This window comes from Chelonia mydas, chromosome 5 (genome assembly GCF_015237465.2).
Source record: "Chelonia mydas isolate rCheMyd1 chromosome 5, rCheMyd1.pri.v2, whole genome shotgun sequence".
Classification (NCBI taxonomy): domain Eukaryota; kingdom Metazoa; phylum Chordata; order Testudines; family Cheloniidae; genus Chelonia; species Chelonia mydas.
The window spans coordinates 117,785,190-117,811,179 of record NC_051245.2 but is presented as its reverse complement, the minus strand read 5'-3'; the positions used below and the strand labels follow the sequence as shown (position 1 = coordinate 117,811,179).

The 25,990-nt window shown below is 43.4% G+C and overlaps 1 protein-coding gene across 1 annotated transcript in view; it reads left to right on the top strand.

Annotated features, from left to right (window-relative positions):
- Positions 1 to 25,990, top strand: part of SHOC1 (shortage in chiasmata 1) — a 145,998-nt gene that overhangs the window by 43,051 nt on the left and 76,957 nt on the right. The window contains exons 3-5 of the mRNA XM_043547362.1: positions 3,924 to 4,053; positions 8,959 to 9,046; positions 21,493 to 21,683. Of these exons, the coding sequence (XP_043403297.1) occupies positions 3,924 to 4,053; positions 8,959 to 9,046; positions 21,493 to 21,683 (409 nt within the window). The remainder of the gene's footprint in view (positions 1 to 3,923; positions 4,054 to 8,958; positions 9,047 to 21,492; positions 21,684 to 25,990) is intronic.

Sequence of the window (25,990 nt, the reverse complement as noted above, 5' to 3'; positions counted from 1 at the left end):
TATAGGAAATGTGATGGGAATAATTACACACAGCCTTCGATGCATTTTTGAAACCATATAAAGCAACTAATTACTTAAGGATTCAGTTTAAATGAGCTCTTTTTACTGCACTGCTGCTGCACACAAGACCTTAATTCTCTCTCTGGCATCACCTTTTGATGGTCTGCTGCACTTATGATATTGTTTTAGAGCTTGTTTCCTGCTCATAGATCATTTTGGAGAGCATCCTGAGTCTTTTAAAGCATAAAACTCTTAATTACTTTTTTCCTAGAAGGAATCCAGTTTTCTTTCAACTTTAATATGCAGTAGAATAGCATTTCCACAATATATTATTCTCCCTTGATGCTTTAATAAAGGAAAGGTGTTTATTTCTGTATAATGTTTTCAGTAAAATTCAGGCTCATGGAATGTACACATTTGTTGACATAACTTTATCTACAAGGAGCATTTTAGTTTTGTAGTTGTTTATCAGTTACAACATAGAAACATTATGAAGTCTTGAAAAAAAAAAAAGGAGGACGGCTGCTACTCTGAAACCTGTCATTAGGAAGTCTTGTTTTCCTTCATCTCTTTAGTTGTGCATTGTTATTGAATGTGTCAGTTGCTCATTGCTGAAGCATGTTGTCCCACTGTAATTTAGTTTTCTCTCTTTTTTGACTTTCTAAAAACTGTGGGCCAAATCACAAACCTGTCCACCCATTGAGTGCTGTATCTAAAGAGGGAGCAGTTCTAGTGTGTGAGTGGTAGGGAGAGGCCCTCAGACATAATGTCTCTAAGGGTATGTCTTCACTACCCGCTGGATTGGCGAGCAGCGATCGATCCAGTGGGGATCGATGTATCGTGTCTAGCCTAGACACGATAAATCGACCCCCGAGCGCTCTCCCGTCAACTCCTGTACTCCAGTGCCACGAGAGCCACAGGCAGAATCGACAGGAGAGCTGCAGCAGTTGACTCACCATGGTGAAGACATCACGGTAAGTCCATCTAAGTACGTCGACTTCAGCTACATTATTCACGTAGCTGAAGTTGTGTAGCTTAGATCGATTCCCCCGTGATGTCGCCCGTGTCGCCTAGGGCTAAGAGTTCAGGGGGAGTACAGTATGCAGCAGCTCTTGCGACTCCTTTAAGAAGATGTAGCTTGCATTGCATCCAGTATAGTCCTGCTAGTGCTTGAAAGTACACAAAGGGCCACGTTCCATGAATACTCCACCCATATTCCTTTCCCCATAGGCAGGAGTATTCCTTAGCATACCCATGCAGCAGGATACCTTCCTAGTAGTCTCTTGAGTACTAGCAGCTAACTTCTATTGCCACTCCAGAGCTCCAGCCGGCCTAGAATGTGGTTAGGTTGCTGGCCGTGCAAAACACATGCTAAAATGAAACTTATCCTGTTTCTTCTTGGAGCAGCAGTCAGGTGTGTCCACCATGTATTTCTCTCCCACCTGCCCTAAGCTGTCCTGTTGTGTGCTGTCATCACTGCAGTTTCCTCCCTATGTCAGACAAGAAAGAACAGGATTTAGTTCTATATTTTCTTTTCCAAAATAGTCTCTTTTCTCTTTATGTTTTTCTCACAGATAGCACAATCTTTCACAGGCTCCAGAGTAGTAGCAACAGAAGGTCAAACTGTCTGGGACTATTGTAAGAATGTTTGCATGTTAGTGCTGAATATCAGCTTGCGCCTCCCAGCACCAGTTCTGGTCTGACAATACGGTGATGTTCTGCTTCAAAACTGAAATTCCATTCCTTGTTCCATTGCTGCTCCTCATTTCCATCATCCTGAAAAAGTCTGATGCACATAGACTTAAACTGATCTTTCAGGATCTCTTGATCTAATGCACTATTGAATCAAACACTGTTGCCAAAAGCATAAAGATCTCAAGAGAGGCCAAAGACAAGTTCTTGCTAAGCTTTCTCTGATTCCTATACCCTCCAGTGGTTCAATTTCAGTGAGGGTTATAGTCTTAATTTACTTATTTCTTGTTCCTTTCACTCCCTGCTATTATTTCTCAACCTATCTAGTTTGGCTGAGTTATTGGAGAAGGCTGGGTGTTCAGAACACTAGAGCTTTATATATTAGCCAGATTCCCCACATGAGCGTTAGTGCGGGGGTGGGCAAACTTTTTAGCCCGAGGGCCACATCTGGGTATAGAAATTGTAAGGCGGGCCATGAATGCTTCCAAAATTGGGGTTGGGGTGTGGGAGGTGCGGGTTCTGGGATGGGGCCAGAAATGAGGAGTTCACGGTGCAGGAGGGGGCTCACGGCTGGGCAGGGCAGGGTGGGGGGGCTCCAGCTGGAGGTGCGGGCTCTGGGGTGGGACGGGGATGAGGGATTTGGGGGTGTAGGAGGGTGCTTCAGGCTGGGACCGAGGGGTTCGGAGGGTAGGAGGGGGAATCAGGGCTGGGGCAGTGGGGTGGGGCACGCAGGATGGCTCAGGGGTGTAGGCTCCGGGTGGCATTTACCTCAGCGGCTCCCGGAAGCAGCAGCATGTCCCCCCTTTGGCTCCTACGTGGAGGCACAGCCAGGCTTAAATATGAATTATTTAGGCTTAGTATAGGCTAGTGGTTAATAGTCTGTCTGCACTAGCATGCCGTAGACCCAGGTTCAATTTCCAGTTCTTGTCTTCTGCTCTCAGGGCAGACAGAAAATAGGAGAACTTTGACTGACCCATTCAAAAGGTTGTATAGCTTATCAGTATCATATTCACCAAATAAATTTGTTTGTATATATTGGAATATTTTTTTGCTTCCTGACAGGCTGCAGGGGAGAACTGATCTCTTTCTGAAGGACTGTTATGGGGGCAGCTACCACCTTTGTTTCTCTGCAACATCCCCTGTTAGCAGACTACCTCAGATTTGTCGGCAGAGAGTTCTGGCTATACGAACCACAGCTGGACCATCAGACTGGGTGTTATGGCAAAGAGGCTGAGGGCCTACCCTGAAGTTGAGGGACATTTCTAGAAGCTTTGCTAGACATTTCTAGTAGGGTAGGGGAAGCAGATGTAGAAACATATGGATCTCTAGACTCCTCATTGTCGTTCTCTCATGTTTCTGTGCAGAGCTTCTTTCTCTTTTCCATACCACTCTCATACCCTCAGAACTCTGGATGTCTCCAGTGTCCCCCTGCCTCCCAAATTATCAGTGATTCACCTGCTCATCACTCCAAGCTCCTATTACAGAATCCCTTTCTTCCCATTCTCCCTATCCCCACATCTTCCTTTCCTGCCCCCCTTAAGTTTGTGCTCTCCTTTTTGGGCTTCTGTGGCACAGTGTTTGTGAGGATACTTTATTGAATTTGGTGCTAAATAAAGAGTTACTGAGGATGCCAGGATGACCATTAAGTATTAGAATATTTTCAGAGGATTTTAAGTAAAATTAGTAGCATGTCTACAAAAGATCTTAAATTGTGTCTATATAAATAAAATATATATAAATGCTTACTCTGTTTTACTTTGTTATTTTGGATGAAAATAATAGGATTTGTTGGGAAATTTTTGTAACCTTGTGCAGGCATATATGAACTGGCATTTGTGAATAAATGAGCATTGTCAACAGACACAATAGGATTCATTTTCAATGGTCTCTACCCAGCTTCCAGATGTTCGTGTGTTAGATTGTTCAGTGGGTATCTACAACCGTTTGTATACTCATGGGTAATTGCACATGCAAAAGTGCAGGTGCAACTAGGTATAAGTGCATTTTGCATGTGCGCAAGTGGAGATCAAGGACTAAAAATCTGGCTCAGTAAAATTAAGATCCTCTGTTAGGGCCAGATTGCTCCACCATTACTCACAGTAAGTATCACCTTAATCCTTGAATAGCTCATTAAAACCAATAGGACTGTTTGAGAAAGAAGGTACCATTCAGCCAGGGTAAAGGTAGAACAATCTAGCTGATAATTATATATAACTATTTTTCTTGTGCAGAATGTGGCAAGACAGAAGTTTTCTATTGATCGGTTATCATTTCGTGTTCCTCCCTGTTTACATCAAGATGAGAATTACCATCATACTGGAGTCTTTGCTGATGATAAGTACAGGAGGCCATGGACAAGAGGTGTTCTATTTATTTTTAATTTTCAATTCAGATTCATTTTGAACCTAATGAAAAACTGGTAGCTGGGATACAAGAACTGATGATCTTGGTTGCAACAATTACTTCCAGTGTACTAACTCACACCAGCTGTGAAGATAATATGCATACACTGCTGAAGTAACAAGTAAATGGATATGTCTTATTAAATGTGTGTGTATGTGAATATATATATATATATATATAGCACCAAAGGTGAGCACATTGTTTTACAAACTTCTAAGAAGCTCTGAGGAACTTAAAATTTAATTAGGCAGATACAGCATAACAGAAAAGGATCAGGTACAAGTGGGACACAGACATTTCTGTAAAGGAGAGTAGTGATAGAAGATAAAGTGAAGAAAAAGTTTTGTGGAGAGATTTAAAGGGTGGTACAGAGGTTTGGTGCACAGAAAGAAGGAGAATGTTCCAAGCACAGAGTAGCGTTACAATTAACGCTGTAAGTTGATCTAAGGGTATGTCTACACTACGAAAATAGGTTGATCTTATAGAAGTCAATTTTTAGAAATCGATTTTATACAGTCAATTGCGTATGTCCACACTAAGCGCATTAAGTCGGCGGAGTGCATCCACAGTACCGTGGCTAGCGTCGACTTTTGGAGTGTTGCACTGTGGGTAGCTATCCCACAGTTCTTGCAGTCTCCACTGCCCATTGGAATTCTGGGTTGAGCTCCCAATGCCTGATGGGGCAAAAACATTGTCGCGGGTGGTTTTGGGTACACGTCGTCAGTCGCCCCTCCCTCTGTGAAAGCAACGGCAGACAATCGTTTTGCAGCTTTTTTCCGTGCAGACGTCATACTGCTGTCAGCAGACGGTGCAGTAGAACTGCTAACCATCGTCGTCATCCACTGCTTCCACTGCAGCTCTGCTCTGCTGCTCTTGTCTCAGTAGCAAATTTCTCCGTGTTGTCTGTCATGTGTTCCCGGGTACTTGTGTTCTTCCTCAGGATATGTGCGCATTGCTAACAGTTGTCCTCCACCGCTTCCGCTGCAACTCTGCTCTCCTGGTGCTATGAATCCACCTCGCAGGTCCTCTCATCGTTCTGTATAAATATCTATTCTCTTGGTATCACTTCCGCTACAACTCTGCTTTCCTGCAGATGCCATACCACGGCGAGCATGGAGCCTGCTCAGCTCACCGCTGCTGTTGTGAGCATTGCAAACACCTCGCGCATTATCCTGCAGTATGTGCAGAACCTACAAAAGCAGGCAAGGAGGCGACGACAGGGCAATCACGATAGTGATGAGGACATGGACACAGACTTCTCTCAAACCACGGGCCCTGGCAATTTGGACATCAGAGTGGTAATGGGGCAGGTTCATGCCATGGAACGCCAATTCTGGGCTTGGGAAACAAGCACAGACTTGTGGAACTGCACAGTGTTGTAGGTCTGGGATGATTCCCAGTGGCTGTGAAACTTTCTTATGTGTAACGGCACTTTCATGGAACTTTGTGACTTGCTTTCCCCTGCCCTGAAACGCAAGAATACTAAGATGAGAGCAGCCCTCTCTGTTGAGAAGTGAGTGGCAATAGCCCTCTGGAAGCTTGCAACGCCAAACAGCTACTGGTCAGTCGGGAAACAGTTTGGAGTAGGTAAATGTACTGTGGGGGCTGCTGTGATCCAAGTAGCCAACGCAGTCACTGAGCTGCTGCTATCAAGGGTAGTGACTCTGGGAAATGTGCAGGTCATAGTGGATGGCTTTGCTGCAATGGGGTTCCCTAACTGTGGTGAGGTGATGGACAGAACGCATATCCCTATCTTGGGACCAGACCACGTTGGCAGCCAGTATGTAAACCGCAAGGGGTACTTTTCAATGGTGCTGCAAGCACTGGTGGATCACAAGGGACATTTCACTGACATCAGTGTGGGATGGCCGGGAAAGGTGCATGATGCTCGCATCTTCAGGAACTCTGGTCTGTTTAAACAGCTGCAGGAAGGAACTTCCCAGACCAGAAAATTACCGTTGGGGATGTTGAAATGCCAATAGTTATCCTTGGGAACCCAGCCTACCCCTTAATGTCATGGCTCATGAAGCCATACACAGGCACCCTGGACAGTAGTCAGGAGCAGTTCAACTATAGGCTGAGCAAGTGCAGAATAGAATGTGCATTTGGATGTTTAAAAGCTTGCGTTCTTGGGCGTCTGGGTGAGGAGGATATGGAACTTGGGGAGGAGGGCAGGCGGTTATACAGGGACTGCAGCAGCAGTCTGTGCTCTTGCTGCCTTTCCTGCAGCTCCACCAGATGCCCGAGCATGTCAGTTTGCTCCCCCATTAGAATCGGCATTGCATCCTGCCTCCTCTCATCGTGCTCCTGCCTCCTTTCATTGCGCTCCTCCCTCCTCGCGTTCATTTAACGCTTTCCTGGTCTCTGCCATTGTTTGCCTCCACACATTCTGCTGAGCTCTTTCAGTGCAGGAGGACTACATAAGCTCTGAGAACATTTCATCGCGAGTGCGTTTTTTTCGCCTTCTAATGCCTTCTTCTGCGTTAGCCTCTGAGACGGAGATGATAGAGGGAGTGTAGAAACATTTGCAGCTGCGGGACGAAAAAAAGGGAGAGTTGTATTTAAAAAGATATACTTTAGAGAGCAAAGGGAAGACTATTTCACACTGAATCAAGCGTTTCACAATACATAGCACTTGTGCTTTTGGTACAAGGTCACATTTTGCCTCTTATATTGAGTGTCTGCTGGTTTGGTGAGAGACATCACATACGCTTGGCTGGGCAACTGAATTCGGCTTGCAGGCAGCCATGGTAAGGCAAAGGGTTTCAGCTTCTTCAACCTTCATAACATGTGGGAATGGTTTCAAACAGCAGCGCCCTCCTTTCCCATACCAAGCAAAGCCCATTGGGTTGGCCATTTAAAAGGAGGGGCTGCTGTTTTAGGGTAAACGTGCAGCACAACCCAAACCCCTCCCCCCATCCAATTCTCTGGGATGAGCGCTTCACCCCTCCCCCCCACCATGTGGCTAGTATCAGGGAAGATCCCGCTCAGCCAAATGTGAACAGCTCAGCATAAACAGGCCTCCCCCGACCGTGTGGCTAACAGCAGGGATGATTTCAGCCAAAGGCAAACAGCCCAGCAGGAACGGAAACCTCTGAATGTCCCCTTAAACAAATTTCCCGTATTTGAACCAGGTGACCATGAATGATATCACTCTCCTGAGGCTAACACAAAAAGATAAAGAACAGATGTTGCTTGATTGCCACCAAAGCCCAGGCCCATTCGCTGCAATGCTTTGTTCTGCAATGATTCCAGACTACTTGCTACTGGCTTGGTGTGGTAAAAGCGTCCTACCATGGAGGACGGAATAAGGCTGACCTCCCCAGAAACCGTCTGCAAAGGCTTTTAGATTACCTCCAGGAGAGCTTCATGGAGATGTCCCTGGAGAATTTCCGCTCCGTCCCCAGACACATTAACAGACTTTTCCAGTAGCTATACTGGCTGCGAAAACATCCCAAGTCTTCAGAGCAAATTATCATCAAACACACTTGCTTTTAAACCCCGTATTATATTTACAAAGATACACTCACCAGAGGTGCCTTCTCCGGCTTCATGGTCTGGGAGCCCGCCTTGGGATGGTTGGGAGGGTATTGGCTCCAGGGTGATGAACAGTTCATGGCTGCCGGGGAGAAGGGATTCTCCGCTTGCCTGCTATGCGCTATCCTCAACTTCCTCCTCCTCCTCATCATCCTCATCCACAAAATCCTCATCCCTGTTGCGTGAGACTCCCCCCTTGCAGGTGTCCACGGACAGTGGTGAGGTAGTGGTAGGGACGCTCCCTAGAATTGCATGGAGCTCATCATAGAAGCGGCATGTATGGGGCTCTGATCTGGAGTGACCGTTTGCATCCTTTGTTTTTTGGTAGGCTTGCCTCAGCTCCTTAACTTTCACACTGCACTGCTGTGTGTCCCTGTTGTAGCTTCTGTCCATCATGCCCTTGGAGATTTTGGCAAATATATTGGCATTTTGTCTTTTGAAACAGAGTTCTGCCTGCACAGATTCTTCTCCCCATACAGCGATCAGATCCAGTACCTCCCGTTCGGTCCATGCTGGAGCTCTTTGCGATTCTGGGACTCCATGGTCACCTGTGCTGATGAGCTTTACATGGTCACCTGTGCTGATCAGCTCGCCACGCTGGCCAAACTGGAAATTAAATTCAAAAGTTCCCGGGGCTTTTTCTGTCTACCTGGCCAGTGCATCTGAGTTGAGAGTGCTGTCCAGAGCGGTCACAATGGAGCACTCTGGGATAGCTCATGGAGGCCAATACTGTCGAATTGCATCCACACTACCCCAGATTTGACCCAGCAAGGTCGATTTTAGCGCTATTCCCCTTGCCAGGGAGTACAGAAATCGATTTTAAGAGCCCTTTAAGTCAACAAAACAGGCTTGGTCGTGTGGACAGGTGCAGGGTTAAATCGACCTAATGCTGCTAAATTCGACCTAAACTCGTAATGTAGACCAGGGCTAAGTTACGATAGTTAGGTTACATAAGTAACGTAACTTAAGTTGAGGTATCTTAGATCGACTTACAGGGGTGTCCATGCTATGCTATGTTGATGGGAGACGCTCTCCTGGCGACATAGCTTCTGCCTCTCATTGAGGTGGATTACAGATATTGACAGGAGAGTGCTCTCCCATTGACTTAGCATGTCTTCACCAGGCCCAATAAATCGATGCCATGCATCGATCACAACAGTGCCAATTTAGCTGTGTAGTGTAGACATGGCCTGAGAGCATTGTTTCTTCATTGCCTACTAGCTACAATATTGCTGGGCTCTGAAGGGGCTTGGCTTACTTGTAAAAATTAAACTAATTTTAACATGACTTTTCTCTGAACTTTTTGTATTTGTTTCTCTGTTCTAGTTTCAGTTGTTTCCACACAAAAAATGATGGATATTTCAGTCCTGGATCAATGGAAGCAAAGTTTATATGTAGAGGATTTCCTGGAGAAGTCTGTACCCTTTATTTACAATCAAAATTAATTTCTTGATGTTCATCTGAATAATGCCTGAATCATAAATTAATAATTATAATAATCAAATAGAAAGGTTTTGTTGTTAATAGTACAGAGTATGTGTGGCTTAATTAAGAAACATCTTGCAGTTTACTTTTATTTACCTGAGACTTTTGGTCAACATTGCACTGCATTTACATGGAGCATTTTCTGCTTCCTACTTAACTTGAAAAAATAGTGGAATAACGAGCTCTAAAGTATACCTTCTGCCATTCAGCTAAGCCCTTGAAATCTGTTTATGACCATAAAAGGGAAGGGTCAAGGTTTGGGGTTGTTTTTTTAAAGTCAGTTACAGCTCAGAAAACTGCCTATTCAGAAAAAGGCTTTTTGTAAATCTTTAAAAATATGTCAGGGGGTAGTGATGGAGCTCAACTTGCATTTTAGAGATATGTACAAAAATTATTCTACTAGTCAAGAAATAGCAATAAAAATGTCTGGCATAGCAAATGAGATATGAAAAACATATTCTTTGAAAAAAAGAGTTCCTTTTTTTTAGTAACGTGGCCTTTTTAGTTTGCATAGGATTTGAAAGGGAAAGTATGTTTTGTAATAAACAGATAAATGGTGCCTGGTTCTGCTCTCACAGCATTGTAAATTTGCAATAACTCCACTGAAGCCAGTGGAGTTACACCAATGTAAAATGGTTTAAGGAAGACCAGAATCAACCTGAATAGTTAAAGTGTGGCAAAGATATAAGCAACTGATAATAGGGGCATGTAATGGGAAGTGTCAAGCAACCTTAACTTTAGGTGCCACTACCCGTACCACCTGTAATAAAGGGTCCTGGTAAACTTAAAATCACAGTTCTTAGAATCATAGAATATTAGGGTTGGAAGAAACCTCAGGAGGTCATCTAGTCCAATCCCCTGCTCAAATCAGGACCAACACCAACTAAATCATCCCAGCCAAGGCTTTGTCAAGCTGGGCCTTAAAAACCTCTGAGGATGGAGATTCCACCACCTCCCTAGGTAACCCATTCCAGTGCTTCACCACCCTCCTAGTCAAATAGTGTTTCCTAATATCCAGCCTAGACCTCCCCCACTGCAACTTGAGACCATTGCTCTTTGTTCTGTCATCTGCCATCACTGAGAAGAGCCAAGCTCCATCCTCTTTGGAACCCCCCATTCAGGTAGTTGAAGGCTGCTATCAAATCCCCCCTCACTCTTCTCTTCTGCAGACTAAATAACCCCATTTCCCTCAGCTGATCCTCATAACTCATGTGCCCCAGCCCCCTAATAATTTCTGTTGACCTCTGCTGGACTCTCTCCAATTTGTCCACATCCCTTCTGTAGGTGGGGAACCAAAACTGGACACAGTACTCCAGGTGTGGCCTCACTAGTGCTGAATAGAGGGGAATAATCACTTCCCTCGATCTGCTGGAAATACTCCTACTAATACAGCCTAATATGCCATTGGCTTTCTTGGAAACGAGGGCACACTGCTGACTCATATCCAGCTTCTTGTCCACTGTAATCCTCGGGTCATTTTCTGCAGAACAGCTGCTTAGCCAGTCGGTCCCCAGCCTGTAGTGGTGCATGGGATTTCTCCTTCCTAAGTGAAAGACACTGCACTTGTCTCCTCTGTATAGCTAGTTAATCAATTTACAGTACTTTGTGCATTGTGTGGGGTCTTTTGCACAGTAACAGGAGACAGAAAAACAATTTAAAAACATAGGAAAATGTGCTTGTAAAATTGGTAGAGGAACACAGGAGCAGATGTAATACTTGAATTTACTTTAAATTAAGTCACTGGGAATTTTCCTATGTGTTGATTTCAGAGCTGGTATATAATTAGTTAGCCAGACTGTTGTTTTCAATTGATACTTCGCATATATATGAAGGAACAAATATGGACACCGTGTAGAATCAAGCACGTGGGTTTATTACGTACAGCGCTGACGGCGTGTCACCTCGCTTATTAGGCTCAGAGACACTGCCAAACAATTGATTACAATGGATTATATGGATTTTCCATGGGGCAGAGGGAAATGACGGGGTAGGCAGTCCCAAACCCTTGGATAGGTCTAGCAGCAAGACAGGATAAGCACAGTAGCCAGTGGTCAAAAGGTTACATAATGTCTCCGCCCATGGCTTCAGGTTAACACATGACACTTAATTAGTACTTTAATAAATGTATTAGTATAAATATATGTTGAATTCAATTTGGGGTCCATAGGAATGAAGTAGCTCCTTTGATTGTCCAACAGATACATATCTAGGGGTAAAATCAAAGAAACAGTGAAAGTATGTGGCAATAAAGATTGTCTTTTAAGTTGCTTATTTGTGTTTTAAGGCAGGCGTTGGGCCCTGGGAAAGGGAGGTGGGAGGAGGCCATATCTTATACTGACATGTTCCAACCTTTTCATAAACTCAAGGTTGGATATGTGGGAAGAACATCTCCCTACAGAAGAAACTAACACAACAGAAACAGGGCTTCTTTGTTCTATCTGCAACTTTGAATAAGACACAATTATTGCCCCCAACATTTGGCGTTTTGCTGACCAGGCATATCTTTGGTTATTCTGCTTTCTCTTAGCTATCGCTAGGCCTCTGACCTCTTGACCAAACTCTGGACTTTGGGCCTGTACACAAATCCATATACCAGGTTACTACATCAGCAATGGATTTTAACCCTTCATATATATTTTAGTTAGTGTGTTTATTATTTAATAAGGATTTGATATTGCTTTTTGCAACATTTAGTGCATTTGTAGCAGTGTCTGACAGTACTTTAAAAAGGCTTATTGAATCACCTACTGTATGAATAGAGGTGGAATAAGAGAATGTACACTGCTCTGTAGGGTACATTCAATTAAAATGCCTTGGGGACAACAGGCATATTTTGAAGATCTGGTTGCATATGTTAATTCAGTTTCTAAATCATAATACAGGTACCTTGGACAACTGTAGGTAACTGTATTATGACAAACTGGAGAAACGGTCTGAAGAAAATAGGATGAAATTCAGTAAGAACAAATGCAAAGTACTCCACTTAAAAAGGAACAGTTGACACATACAAAATGGGAAATGACTGTATAGGAAGGAGTACTGCAGAAAGGGATCCCCAGATCATCGTGGGTCATAAGTTAAATATGAGTGAACAGTGTGACATTGTTGCAAAAAAACTCAAACATCCTTCTGGGATATATTAGCAGGAGTGTTGTAAACAAGACACGAGAAGTAATTTTTCTGCTCTACTCCGCACTGATTAGGCCTCAACTGAAGTATTGTGTCCAGTTCCTGGCACAACATTTCAGGAAAGATGTGGAAAAATTGGAGAAAGTCCAGAGAAGAGCAACAGAAATGATTAACTGTCTAGAAAACACGACCTATGAGGGAGGATTGAAAAAATTGGGTTTGTTTAGTTTGGAGAAGAAAAGATTGAGGGGGGATGCGATAACAGTTTCAAGTGCATAAAAGGTTGTTACAAAGAGGAGGGAGAAAAATTGGTCTCTTTAACCTCTGAGGATAGGACAAGAAGCAATGGACTTAAATTGCAGCCACAGCAATTTAGGTTGGGCATTAGGAATATAATTCCTAACTCTCAGGGGTGGTTAAGCACTGGAATAACTTGCCGAGGGAGGTTGTGGAATCTCTGTCAGTGGAGATTTTTAAGAGCAGGTTAGAAAAACACCTGTCAGGGATGGCCTAGACCAGAGGTGGGCAAACTATGGCCCACGGACCACATCTAGCCCACGGGACCGTCCTGCCCAGCCGTTGAGCCCCCGGCCGGGGAGGCTAGCCCCCAGCCCCTGCCCTGCTGTCCTCCCTCCTCTGCAGCCTCAGCTCTCTGCACCGCCAGCGCTCTGGCCCGCCGCTCCTGCCGGGCAGCGCAGTGGCATGGCTGTCTCCAGCCAGGCAGCAGGGCTGCGAGCTCCTGCCGCTCTGAGCTGCATGGTAAGGGGGCAGGAAGAAGGGGGAGGGTTGGATAAGGGGCAGTGGTTTCCTGGGGGGCAGTTGGGACAGGGAGCAAGGGGCGGTTGGATGGGGCAGAGGCTCGGGGGTGGAGGGCAGTCAGGGGACGGGGAGCAGGGGGGGTTGGATAGGGTTGGGGTCTCGGGGGGCAGTTAGGGGTGGGGGTCCCGGGAGGGGACGGTCAGGGGACAAGGAGCAGGGAGGGTTGGATGGGTCAGGGGTTCACAGGGGGGCAGTCAGGGGGTGGGAAGTGGGAGGGGGCAGATAGGGGGCAGGGGCCAGGCTGTTTGGGGAGGCACGGCCTTTCCTACCCCAGCCCTCCATACAGTTTCGCAACCCCGATGTGGCCCTTGGGCCAAAAAGTTTGCCCACCCCTGGTCTAGATAATACTTAGTCCTGCCAAATGTGCAGGGGACTAGACTAGATGACCTCTCAAGGTCCCTTCCAGTCCTACTATTTTGTGTTTCTGTGATTCAGATACACCCCTTGAGAAGCCTTCTTAATCATAACCAAACAAAACCAAACCAAACAGTTAAAAATTGTTTGTAAGATCCTAGAACAATCTGTATATATTATCAGTTGTTTATTGCTATGGCATTCTCCATAGAATTGGGTGACAAGTTGATTGAGGATAACTGCATTCCTGCCTAAACTTCTGCAGTTTGATAGGTGGTTCATGTCTGCTCAAAAGTGAGCTAGGTGCAAACATAAATTAGGGAATGAATTTATTTATTGATATCCCATTTATCAGAAAGAAAATATGCATAATCGGTATTGTTAAGATAGCTTATTGTCACCTGATTAAGAATTTTTATATAATTTTAACATCTGCATGAAGCAATGATAAAAGCTTCTCTGAGTCAACAGGTTTAAACTCTTTATCTTTTGACAGATATATATAATGTTAGGCATCAGGATAGATACAATTGCTTTGTAGAGGTTGACCTTATTTCCTTTGCCTCCTAGTTAATTTAAGAGAGTGTGCTGGCTTGCTGCTGACACCACTACTGATAAGCCAACAATTTATTTAGAGATGCAAGTAAATTTAAGTTGAGACATACAATATCAAAAATGGGAAAGGGCCAGCTGAGGGCAACAAAAATAAGAGGTAGGGTGTGGGAGGAAGCTCCCTTTTGAGGGGATACTAAAAAGACTAACACCCAGATTTTTAAAGATATTTGGGCATTGCTGTGCTTATCTTTACAATGCCTAACTGATTTAGGAGCCTGTTTCATTTTCAAAAGAGATTTAGGCACTCAGGAGTCTAAATCCCATTGACTGTCAATGGGATTTTGGCTTCTAAGTGCCTAAATCCCATTTCCAAATGATATTTAGACTCCTAAATCAGCTACGCATTGCAACACTGAGCACAGCAATGCCCAATACCTTTAAAAATCTGGGCCTAGGTGACTAAGTTGGCTATGTACCTATTCCAAAAGTATCTGAAGCACTTAGGACTCTAAAGTTTTATTGAAAGACATTCCATTATACCAATGGAAAGACATACTAAGTGTCTAAGTCATCTTTGAAAGTGGGACTTAGGTCTTGCAATGCTCAGCAGAGCAACATCTAAATATCTTCAGAAATCCAGACCTAAGGGCCTGGATCTCCCCTCACACTAGGGTAAATCAGCTGTAACTAGCCTGAAGTCAGTGGAGTTAGTCTAGTGCAGGGGTAGGCAACCTATGGCACGCATGCCAAAGGCGGCACGCGAGCTAATTTTAAGTGGCACTCACACTGCCTGGGTCTGCATTTTAATTTAATTTTAAATGAAGCTTCTTAAACATTTTTAAAACCTTATTTACTGTACATACAATAATAGCTTAGTTATAAATTATAGACTTATAGAAAGAGACCTTCTAAAAACGTTAAAATGTATTACTGGCACGCAAAACCTTAAATTAGACTGAATAAATGAAGACTCGGCACACCACTTCTGAAAGGTTGCCAACCCCTGGTCTAGTGTATAACAGCTGTAAATGACATGAAAATCAGGCCCTAGAACTGTTTTATTTGGAAAAAAAAGTAAAGCGAGAGGAGAGATGATAAATATAAGTGCTATAGAGAAGCCCAGCTGTGCACTCCTATTTACCTTTCACTGTAATATTAGAACAAGTAATAAAGTCCAGCGTCCAGTCAGCGGCTACTGGATCAGGCATTTGGTACACAAAGTGAAAAAGGTACGAGGAGATATAGCTGCTGTGCTCCCACAGCGTGAGAGTTTTTGAAGTATTGTGCCTTTCTATAGGACCATGTGACTTTTAAGTCACAAACAACTCAGCCTGCAACTTCTGATAGCAACTGACTGACATATCAAGTTACCCCAGTCTTGATAGAGTTGTCGAAAATGGACCAGTCTCAGCAGAAGCTTGAGAACCATGTGATAGAGCAAACCTTTTTGGTGATCAAGCAAACCTCTAGTCTCATGAAAGCTGAAGAGATGAAAGCCATCTTTCATGGCTTCTGGTCTGCCATATACCTTCCACCTCCTTCCCCCATAAAGGAAGCAAGTGAATAACACCTGCAAAGTATCCAGCTTTTACAGCTCAGACAATTCAGAGATCATGAGCACCACAGAGAGCAGACTATTAAAAAAATAAGGATGGTATAGCTTGGGGAAATTGGGGAGACCCAAACTCTTCCTGGGGTGATGTGACTGTACTGCTCTCTAATCAGGGCTGCAGCTATGCAGTTACAAGGAAAGTATGGTGTTGAAGTGTCAATGCTACTAAGGTGCTGAGAACTTGCAATTCCCACTGAAGTCAATGGGAACTGCTACTGTCCAGCAGCTCTGAAAATTTGGTAGTTTAGTTAGGTTCCAAAATACAGATTTAGGTGCCTAATTTTAGACACTCCAATTTGAAAAGTTTAACCTGAAGTATTCAGTTATCCTTTTCCGTTTGGATTGTTGTATGTATTTCTAAAGAAAGTTGTATAGCATTTGAGAATGTACAGAGAAGAAAGGTAATTCTGGAATGAATAGTGATTAAAAGGTTCTGCTTTAGAAGGAATACTTTCAGTTATAAGGCTAGTTTAACACAAAAAAGCAATGCAAACTGTATCCTGCCTCTTGCCAAGACAAGAGAATCAGCTATAACCCATTGCTCATCTCTACTTGCTCAGTGAGTGATAATTCTTATGAGGTTTTAGTGACCCCATGCCCCTCACTTGGTAACATGTGCTGTTACCAGCCAAACCATTGTACAGACCAATAAACACAAATTGGAAAAGAAATAATCAGAAAAGAAACCCTCAAAGCACTTTTTATACAGAGGCAGGGCAGTTGAGGTAACAGCAGTGAGTGATTTAAGAATCAATTAGATGACGTCTCAGGGGAAATTAAATACTAAGTAGGGAGATGCCTTATTAGACAAAATGGCCTTTACTTTTCACTGAAAATATTATGCACGCTTGCTGTTTATACTTCTGCATTAATTAATTATTTGTGCAGCCCTGATAAAGTTGAGGAAATCAGTCCCTGTATTGGTCTTCAATTCTGAAGTGTTTCTGACAGTTTCACTTCCTCAGATTTTTAATAAATCTTGATTTGGCCTGTATACCAATGGAAAGATTAATTGGCATCACAATGGTGAGTTATAATTAGGAACAGAGGATCAACTTGTGATATATGTGCTTTGCAATGTTGTTTAATGTAAATAACAAACAACGGTGACCTAAATCATTTTGGTATTTTAAGAGAGCACCTTGTACAGAGCAAAAGATTGCATGCAGCAGTAACACCGAACATACCCCACAGGAGGCTATTTAGGAAATTAAGTAGTCATGGTATGAGAGGTAAAGTACTGCCGTGGATTAGAAACTGGCTAAGAGACAGAAAACAAGGACCAGGAATACATGGTGAATTTTCAAGATGGCAAAGGTTAACGCTGAGTACCTAAAGGCTGTCCTAGAATTGGTGGTATTTAGTATGTTTGCTAATGATATGGAGAAGTGAGTGAATAATGAGGTGAGTAAACTGGCAGATAACATCAAATTATTTCAGATTGTCAAACCTAAAGAATACTGTGAGGAAATTCCAGGGACCTCAGGAAAACTAGATGAATGGGCAGCACAATGTCAGATACAATTTAATGTTGACAAATGCAAAATAATGCACATTATAAGAAATAACTGAAAATACCCATTCACATTACTGGGGTTCTTACCTGTAGCTACTCAGGAGAGAGACTTGGGCATCAGTGTGAACAGCTCAGTGAAAATCTGTGCTCAGTGTGCTGCAGGAAGCAAATATTAGGATTAGTAAGGATTGGGATGAAAGCTAATACTCAGAAGTTCTGATGCCTTTATGTAAAATAAGTGGTAGACCTGCTCCTTCAATACAGTGTTTGATTCTGGGCTAAGCTAACATTAAAGAAGTGTAGCTCAGGGATTTAAGCAACAATATGCTTGTTTTACTGGACAGTTGTACTTGGTTTTTTTATCATAGTTCAGAACAGTAAATTGTCAAAAGTATACCACAGTAGATACTGATATGTTCCCACCCACTCTAACCTAGAGAACAGTGACTAGATATTCAGCATCTTTACTTATAGTTGGATCACTGCCTATTATTAAGGTTGCCCATAAGGTTTCCATTATAAGACCCTGCTATCAGTTGCTTATAACTTTGCCAAACTCTGGCCACTGGAGTTGAAATTTTCCTTGCTGGAAATCTGCCTCGGGAATCTTTTTATAAAGTTTCAGTTAAAATGGTTCAGCCATTTCTGAGGACAAGGTTGGAAAAAGAAGTTGTTTTGCAATGTTAAAAACATTCAGGTGCCCTTTTCTTTGAGAAGCTATAGTGCTTTGGCATGTGGTGGGGATATGCCTTTTACTGTTCCCAGGAATGTCTGCTTAAATTTGGAAAAGTTATAAGCATTTGAAAATATCTGTTTAGCACATGTTCAATAGTTTGAGACGACTTTTAATTTAGTAGCTAAAACCTCTGAAGAGTCCATCCTCACTGAGCATGTTCCAGTCCCTCACAGCTCCTATCTGTGACTAAGCCATGTCTACACTAACGAGCTTACAGCAGCACAGTTGCACTGGTGCAGCTGTGCTGTTGTAAGATTGCATGTGTAGCTGCTCTATGCCAATGGGAGAAAGCTCTCCTGTTGACATACTAAAACCACCTCCACAAGCGGTGGTAGCTATGTTGGCAGGAGAAGCTCTCTCCCCAGCATAGCGCTGTGCATACTATCACTTATGTGGCAAAAGTTATGTCACTCAGGGGTTTTTTTCACAGCCCTAAGCGACATAAATTTTGCCAACATAAGTGGTAGTGTAGACATGGCCTGAATCACATGCACCATTCTCACAGAATGACGGAGCATGCTACAGCCCAGCACTGCAGGGGTGAAGATGGACACTCGCTGCCCTCACCTGCTCTGGGCCAAGGAGGGGTTGGGCACCAGAACAGAGAGCAGGGAGTCTCTCTCTCTCTCTCTCTCGTGTGAACAGTGGGCAAGAGGAAGATACCTGATGCAAATGCAGAGGGGACAAGAAATGGACTGGGAGGGGAGGGAAATGGGTAGATTGCGTCAAGGGGGGGAAGACTGGGATTGGCTGGACAAGGATACTGGGACTGGGAAATAGTGGTGGGCAGAAGAGACAGATCTTACGAGGAACCAGAATGTGGGAGAAGAAGAGGGACTGGCTGGGCAAAGAAACTGGGACAAGGAGCCAGGGAGGGGATGGGAAAGCGACGGATATTGGATAAGGGGCCTAGAGAGAGAGACTAGATTGAGATTGAGAACTGGTGAGGGGAGGAAAGTAACAGATCAGACAAGAAGACAAGAGGGAAGAAATGGGGCTGGCTGAGCAGGGAACAGGGACTGAGAATTTGTGGGGATAGACTGGGTGGAAGGTCTGGAGGAGGAAACTAGGACTGACTGGGCTAGGGGATTGGGACGTGAAGCCTGAGAAGTAGATACTGGGACTGGATCAGCAAGGAAAATGGGACTGGGAGGAGGAACCAAGGCTGGGGAAGAGACTACTTTGACAGGGACAGATTTCAGTGGGGCAGGAGTCAAGCTTGGGGAAAACAGGCAGAAGGTCTGTGTCCACAAGAGAACAGTCCCCTCCAGAGCCTGGAATGGAACTCAGGATTTCTTTTCCTCACCATTCCTTTGTTGCCAGTAAATATCTGTGAAACCCACTGTCAAACTCTGTATCTCTTCATCCTCTAGTGCTGGTCTACAGAAGGATGGCAACCCACTACTGCTATGAGTTACTTTATTAGTTCAAGTGGCAGTAGTCTGTGCAGTGAATCTAAAAGTTCCAACCCTGCTGATGAACTGCAAGGGTGTCACTAGGGTGCCACATGATGGAATTTCTGTTTTTTCAGTTTGATTTTTAAAAATCCCTTGGAAATTACACACAAAACCTATATTTAAACATTAAGTTTGCAAAGTCAAGCACTCAAAAGTTAGGAAATACCAGGTTTAAGGTTACCTATACAATCTTAATTTGGCCCCCTTGTGCAGATGTATTGTCTTTAATTACATAATCCCATACTATTTTTCCTCAGAACCCCTACCCCACTGAGTGCACAGGATGGATCTATTCTGGGAAGGAATCAGGATTATGTAGTGCAAGAGGATGTTGTCTATATAACGCTTGCCTAACTTGTTGCTGAAATTGGAAGGTGTGAGTGAATGAGGGATGGGATTTCAGGAAGAGAAAGGACAGTGTCATGGTTAAGGTAGTTGAATGATATCCTGAGGAAATGGATTCTGTTTCTGCCTCTGGCACCGAGTTCCTGTTTGATGCTAGGCAAGTCATTAAACTACACTTTTCATAGGTAGTTAACACTTCTGTTCCTTGTTTTCTGGGTGCCCAATTTGAGACCCTTAATCTCATTTGAATTCTTTTTAATTTAAAATAAAAGATCTTAAATTACTACATCCAGAGGCGAGGTTGCAATAGTGTAAATGAAATTGAATTATTGTTTGCAATTTCAAATAGTAAAATATTAAATTGTTAAGATACTTCTCTATCTTAGGAATTTCAAAGGCACCATATTTAATTACTGCATGAATTAAAATGTATTATGGATTCTGCTGATACTATTTGGGAAATTTGTAATTAATGATTAGTAAAGACATGCTGGAATGGGTTTAGAAGTATCAACAAATGAGAACAAAACACTTGAGTAAATATTTTTCATTTGTGACTAATTAAAAATTCTTTTTTGGGTAAAATTTTCAAAAATATCTGAGTTACTGTGGTGCCTAAGTCCCATTGACTTCCAATGAGAATTAGGCTCCTAATATAATTTAAGATTTCCAATTTGTTTCATATAAGATTTAATCTTGGCAAAAGCCCCTAATCATATTTGCATGTAAATTTAAGGTGAAATTGAGCACTTGGTGCAACTGTGCTGAGGTCCATGGTATTGCACCTGTTTATATTATGTCTGAACTTGGCCCTAGCATCATTGCATTGCCATTACTTGGGACACCAAATTGCCTGGTAGTGTGTTAGTAATATGTGTTATTTTCTGTAGTATAGAAAATTCAAAGATATAAAAGTATATAGTAAAGAGGTCTTCTTTCTAGCTTCTTTCTTATATTTCTAGCTAAATCTGAGGTACCATGCACTGAAATTCAGTGATATTGAGGTCTCATGAACATTTCCATTCTTGAACCAAATTCAGACCTGTTGTAAGTACAGATAGATGTAACTCAGTTCAATGCACCGATTTATGGAATCATAGAAAATGTAGGACTGGAAGGAACCTCAAGAGGTCATCCCCTTCACTGAGGCAGGGCCAAGTAAACCTAGACTATCCCTAATGGGTATTCCTTTAACCTGTTCTTAAAATCCTCCAGTGATGGGAATTTCACAACCTTCCTATTCCAGTATTTAACTACCCTTATAGTTAGAAAGCTTTTTCTACTATCTAACCTAAATCTCCCTTGCTGTTGACTAAGCTGATTATTCCTTGTTCTACCTTCAGTGGACATGGAGAACAATTGATCACCGTCCTCTTTATAACAGCCCTTAAAGTATTGGAAGACTGTTATCAGGTCCCCCCTCAGTCTGCTTTTTTCAAGACTACACATGCTCCATTATTTTAATCTCACAAGTCAGGTTTTCTAATCTTATCATTTTTGTTGATGTCTTCTGGAATCCCTCCAGTTTGTCCACACCTTTCTTAAAACATGACACTCAGAACTGGACACAGTCACCAAATCTGAATTTAGCCTTCCTGTATATTTTTGGTCACAGACCAGGCATAATTAGATTGTGTCTAATCATAATATAAGTGCACTGTATCATTGCCAGTATTTGTCAGACAATCATTTTCAATGTTAAAAGGGGTAGGGTTATAAAAAGATAAGTTATTGATAAATGGGTTTAATAGATTGAGGAATCATGACAATATGCAATAACTTTATATTACATAGAGTGTTTTTGCAAAGAGCATCAGAATGCATTGAAAAAAACTCACTTTCTGGATTTTAGGAAACCAATTTCATGCACGGAATTCCATATTAATAATGAACTAATAGAAGTTGTTCCAAGTTCAAATCCCTACTCACAGACTGACACAGAAGAAGCCTATTTACTTACGAAGAATGACTACAAAGAAGAATTCACCCAAGTTATTTGTGTTAAGCCTGACTATGTCCCAGTACTTAAAGCACAAGATCAAGGTAACTATCAAGTTTACTATTTCCCTTACTTATAGTGATTCATTCATAGTTTTTCATCTGTAGGTCACTGGTTTGAAAACAGATCAAGGCCCCAATTCTGCAAACACATATGCATTTACTTAACCTAACACAAGTAATTCCTTTCACTCAACTTTAACTCCAATATGCTTGCAGGATTAGAACCATCGTCTGCCATGATGGAAAGATAATACCACTGTTTATTGACCTGGATGGAAGGAGTTGGTAGTCACATTCTCAGCTCAATTCTTAATGAACTGGTATCCACTTAACAGAAACCACTGTAAAGTTCACATGAATTGGGAGCCTCAGCAACCCAAGAACTGAATGGCCAATGGATAACAAACTATATTACAATCTTAAGTGGTGGTCCCCAAATCAGGCAGAGACTCATGTTGGAATCAGGAAGCATGCACTGACATTGTCTATGTTGTACTTGCTTGTTGCGGGTTTGATGGTGTGCTCTGGGATAGCAGTACTCCAAAGTGTAACACCGCATGGCAAGATTCCAAGGGGTGATTTCCCTGGCAGCTACAGTTTAGGACCACTGGCGAGAGTCCAAAGGTTGCCTTGCCTATTAGCTATAATTTGGGGTAGTGTCACCCTCTGGTGGGAGTGATGGGGAGGTAGGAAACCCAGGTCCACACTACCCCACCAGGTTCTGATCCAGGGCCCTTCAAAGCAGTAGTCCTTGTACATGGACTATGGCCTGATATGCATAAGTGTGCTCCCTGGGTCACTTCCTACCCCTTGTTCCAGTCCCTCCAATGTCCCTACTGTGTTCACCTCTGATCCATGTCTTGAATCTCCTCTGGTGGCAATGGTGAGTCCTCACCTTCAGCTACCATAGTCAACAGGCTTCCAGTGGCTTGGCTATGATGCTCAATCCCGGTAGTAGCTTGGCGGCCAGGTGGCTTCCTGGTGGGAGGCTGCTGCACCCAACTGCTGTCCTCCACAGTCAGCTCAAACTGAGTTGCACTGCTCTCTTTTGAATGCTCCAGCCATTGGGAGCATGCCCAGCAGAGGCAATGGGGGTGGCTTCCTGTATCGAGAGAAGCTCCTTAACCCTCGCCTTGCTGAAGCGGGGTTGCCAGCCCTCCAAGATTGTCCTGGAGCCTCCAGGAATTAAAGATCAATCTTTAATTAAAAATTATGTCTCATGATGAAACCTCCAGGAATACATCCAACCAAAATTGGCAACCCTAGGTTGACACGCCATGTTGCAGTGCTCTTTGAATAAAAAGAAGACTGCTATTATGGCCCTAATCCAGCAAAGCATTTAAACACATGAGTAGCGCTTTTGAGTTCAGGGACTACTCATGTGGTTAAAATTACTCATGTAATTCAGTGCTTTGCTGATTTGGGACTCCAGGCTGTCACCTTATTATCTGCATTAAAGTTACTTTTTAAAAAATAAACAATTTAGTCCAGCCAGTCATTTAAAACATATTTATAGAGCACTCAAATGCAGTATTAAAATATAACCTGCATACTAATATAATACTGTGTACACACACCTCAAACTAAGGAGTATGATGTGTTTCAAGAATATGATCACTCTGTTAATACAGGAACTCATTGTGCTAGGCCAGGGGCGGGCAAACTTTCCGAAATTGTATGGAGGGCTGGGTAGGGGAGGCTGTGCCTCCCCAAACAGCCAGGTGTGGCCCGGCCCCCACCCCCATCTGACCCCTCCCCCGCTTCTTGCCCCCTGATGGCCCCACTGGGACTCCTGCCCCATCCACACACCTGCCCCCTGTTCCCTGTCCCCTAAAAGCCCCCTGGGAACCCCTGCCCCATCGACCTGTCCCTGTCCCCTGACTACCACCGGGCCCCCCGCCCCTGATTGCCCCCCGCCGCTCCATCCAACTCCTCCTCTCATTCCTGACTTCCCCCCCCGGGACCCCTGCCCCATTCAACCCCCCTGTTCCCCGCCCTCTGACCACCCCAACCCCTATCCACACTCCTGCCCCCTGACCACCACCCCAAACTCCCCTGCCCTCTATCCAACCCCGCGCCCCCGCCCCACTCCCTGCCCCCTTACCACGCTGCCTGGAGCACCGGTGGCTGGCGGTGCTACAGCCACGCCGCCCAGAGCACTGAGACAGCCATGCCACTGTGCACCACAGAGCACTGGGCAGCTGCGCTGTCTGGCAAGAGCTCGCAGCCCCGTCGCCCAGAGCATTGAGCCGGCGGCACAATGAGCTGAGGCTGCGGGGGAAGGGAGAACAGCACGGGGGGGGGGTGTTGGGGGCTAGCCTCCTGGGCCAGGAGCTCAGGGACCGGCCAGGGGGGTCCCGTGGACCAGATGTGGCCCATGGGCCGTAGTTTGCCCACCTCTGTGCTAGGCATTTTACAAACTGGGCAGTTCATTTTAGAGCAAGAGAAGCTTCTCACACAGCTGCTCAGCTGTTCTAGTCTGCCACAAGTAACTTCTGCTTTGGCAGAAGACATTCTCCTGTCCCTTCAAGGTGGTCATTGACTGGGTCAGTAGTGACTAGCTGTACAAATGGTGACCTCTTCCAACCGCCTAACAGGACCCAAAGGATTATCATCAGCTTTCATCTGCAAACTCTTCCATCAATGGGCAAAACAAGTAGGAGTTTCTCCCAATTATCTCATGCCTCTGTTTTCCTCTCTTCTCAGTAGTAATCTCCTCTTTTTACCCTGGGCCACCATCAGCCCCAAATTATCTTAACGTATGAAGCAGGAGCTCCCAATTTCTTCGGAAAAAATATTAAGATATATTTAACTACTATTGTATTCCTTCAATAAAAACAAAAAACAGCAAAAAAAATTCTTTATTCCATGGCCAAATTGGATTCAGACAACATAACTTTGACTGATACTATGCAGGCCATTACTACTTGTAGCCAAAGAGACCACCAAGAACAAAAATCTGAAATATAAGATCCTGAACTGTCACAATATCTTGATGATGGTAGTATCATGCCCTTTTTAGTCGGATTAAGTTATCTGGACAATCCCTTGAAAAAAGCTCTTAAGGATTGATTCAAATGGAACAACCTGCCTTCTCAGTCCAGTTCTTTCATAGGGGATGAAAAAAACCCTTATACCAAAAGTATAGATGGGTTCTCAGTCCAGCAATCCAATTCTTCAGGCATTTTGATGTCCTGCAGTCAGTATGTGTTTTTCTAACATTGCAGAACAGAGGACAACACATTTCCTCCTTCAACAACTTAAGCAACAGATAAAGAAAATTTGCCATTAAGCATTTCCCTTTCTCCTGCTGTATCAGACCGAAGCATTCTAAGTGTTGTACAAAAAAGTGGTATCTAACAGAAAAAACAAAGATTTTCTCTTTTTTTCCTATCTTCCATGCCAGGGAATGTATATTAAAAATAAAGAAATAAATGTATTCAGACATAGGATCATAATCCCGGTATGACACTCAAAACATCATCCAGGTATTTTATTCATGTACTGCCTGCAGTGATAGGTGGTTTCAGATCTTTTTGAGTTTATATAATATAAACAAGATTATGTACAGAATATATTCCTTGACTTATTCAAGAAATGTCTCAACAGATCAAGAATACTACATTTCCTTTCCCAGCTATGTCAAATTGTTCCCATAGCTTGCAATTAAAGGGAAAACTGTATCTATTCATGTCCATGTCATTTGACATATTATCTTTTGCTACAGTGTTGTCCAAATTGATGAGGTCTTGTTAGCTCAAATGAAGAAAGAGAGCATTTAAATCTGCAATATTTGGATGACCTACTGTTGAAAATTTACTTAAAGGAACTTTCTCTCCACATAGTCCAGTAAATGTGCTAATGGGAATTCATAAACAGAAAAACCTCCTTGATATCATTTCCAGGTTTTGTCTAGCAGGGAGCTTACAGTTAAAGACATCTCAAATGATAATTCTCTAATTATTTTAATTTCTAAAAATCCAGGGCTTGATTCTCCACTCCACTTCCCCAGTTTTACACAAGTGTAACTCCACCAAAACGAATCGTGTTTCAGCAATGTAAAACTGCTGTAACTGAATGGAGAATGAGGCCCTCAATTTTTAATCCCTCTAATGTTCTGTTCAGGCAGCTGCCTCCCAGTGTCTGCAGTTCAATTCTCATTGGTATTGTGCACACAGATATCCAGACAGAAATGTGGCATCCCTAAATACTTCAATTTTCTTCCTGAAATAATTGGGACTAATTTACTTAATTCTCTCATAGTGCCTGCTCCATAGCAATCAGCAATGCCATCGCAGTCCTGATTCACAAAATTCCCAGGCACGTCTCCACATTTCACAGTGTGAGCA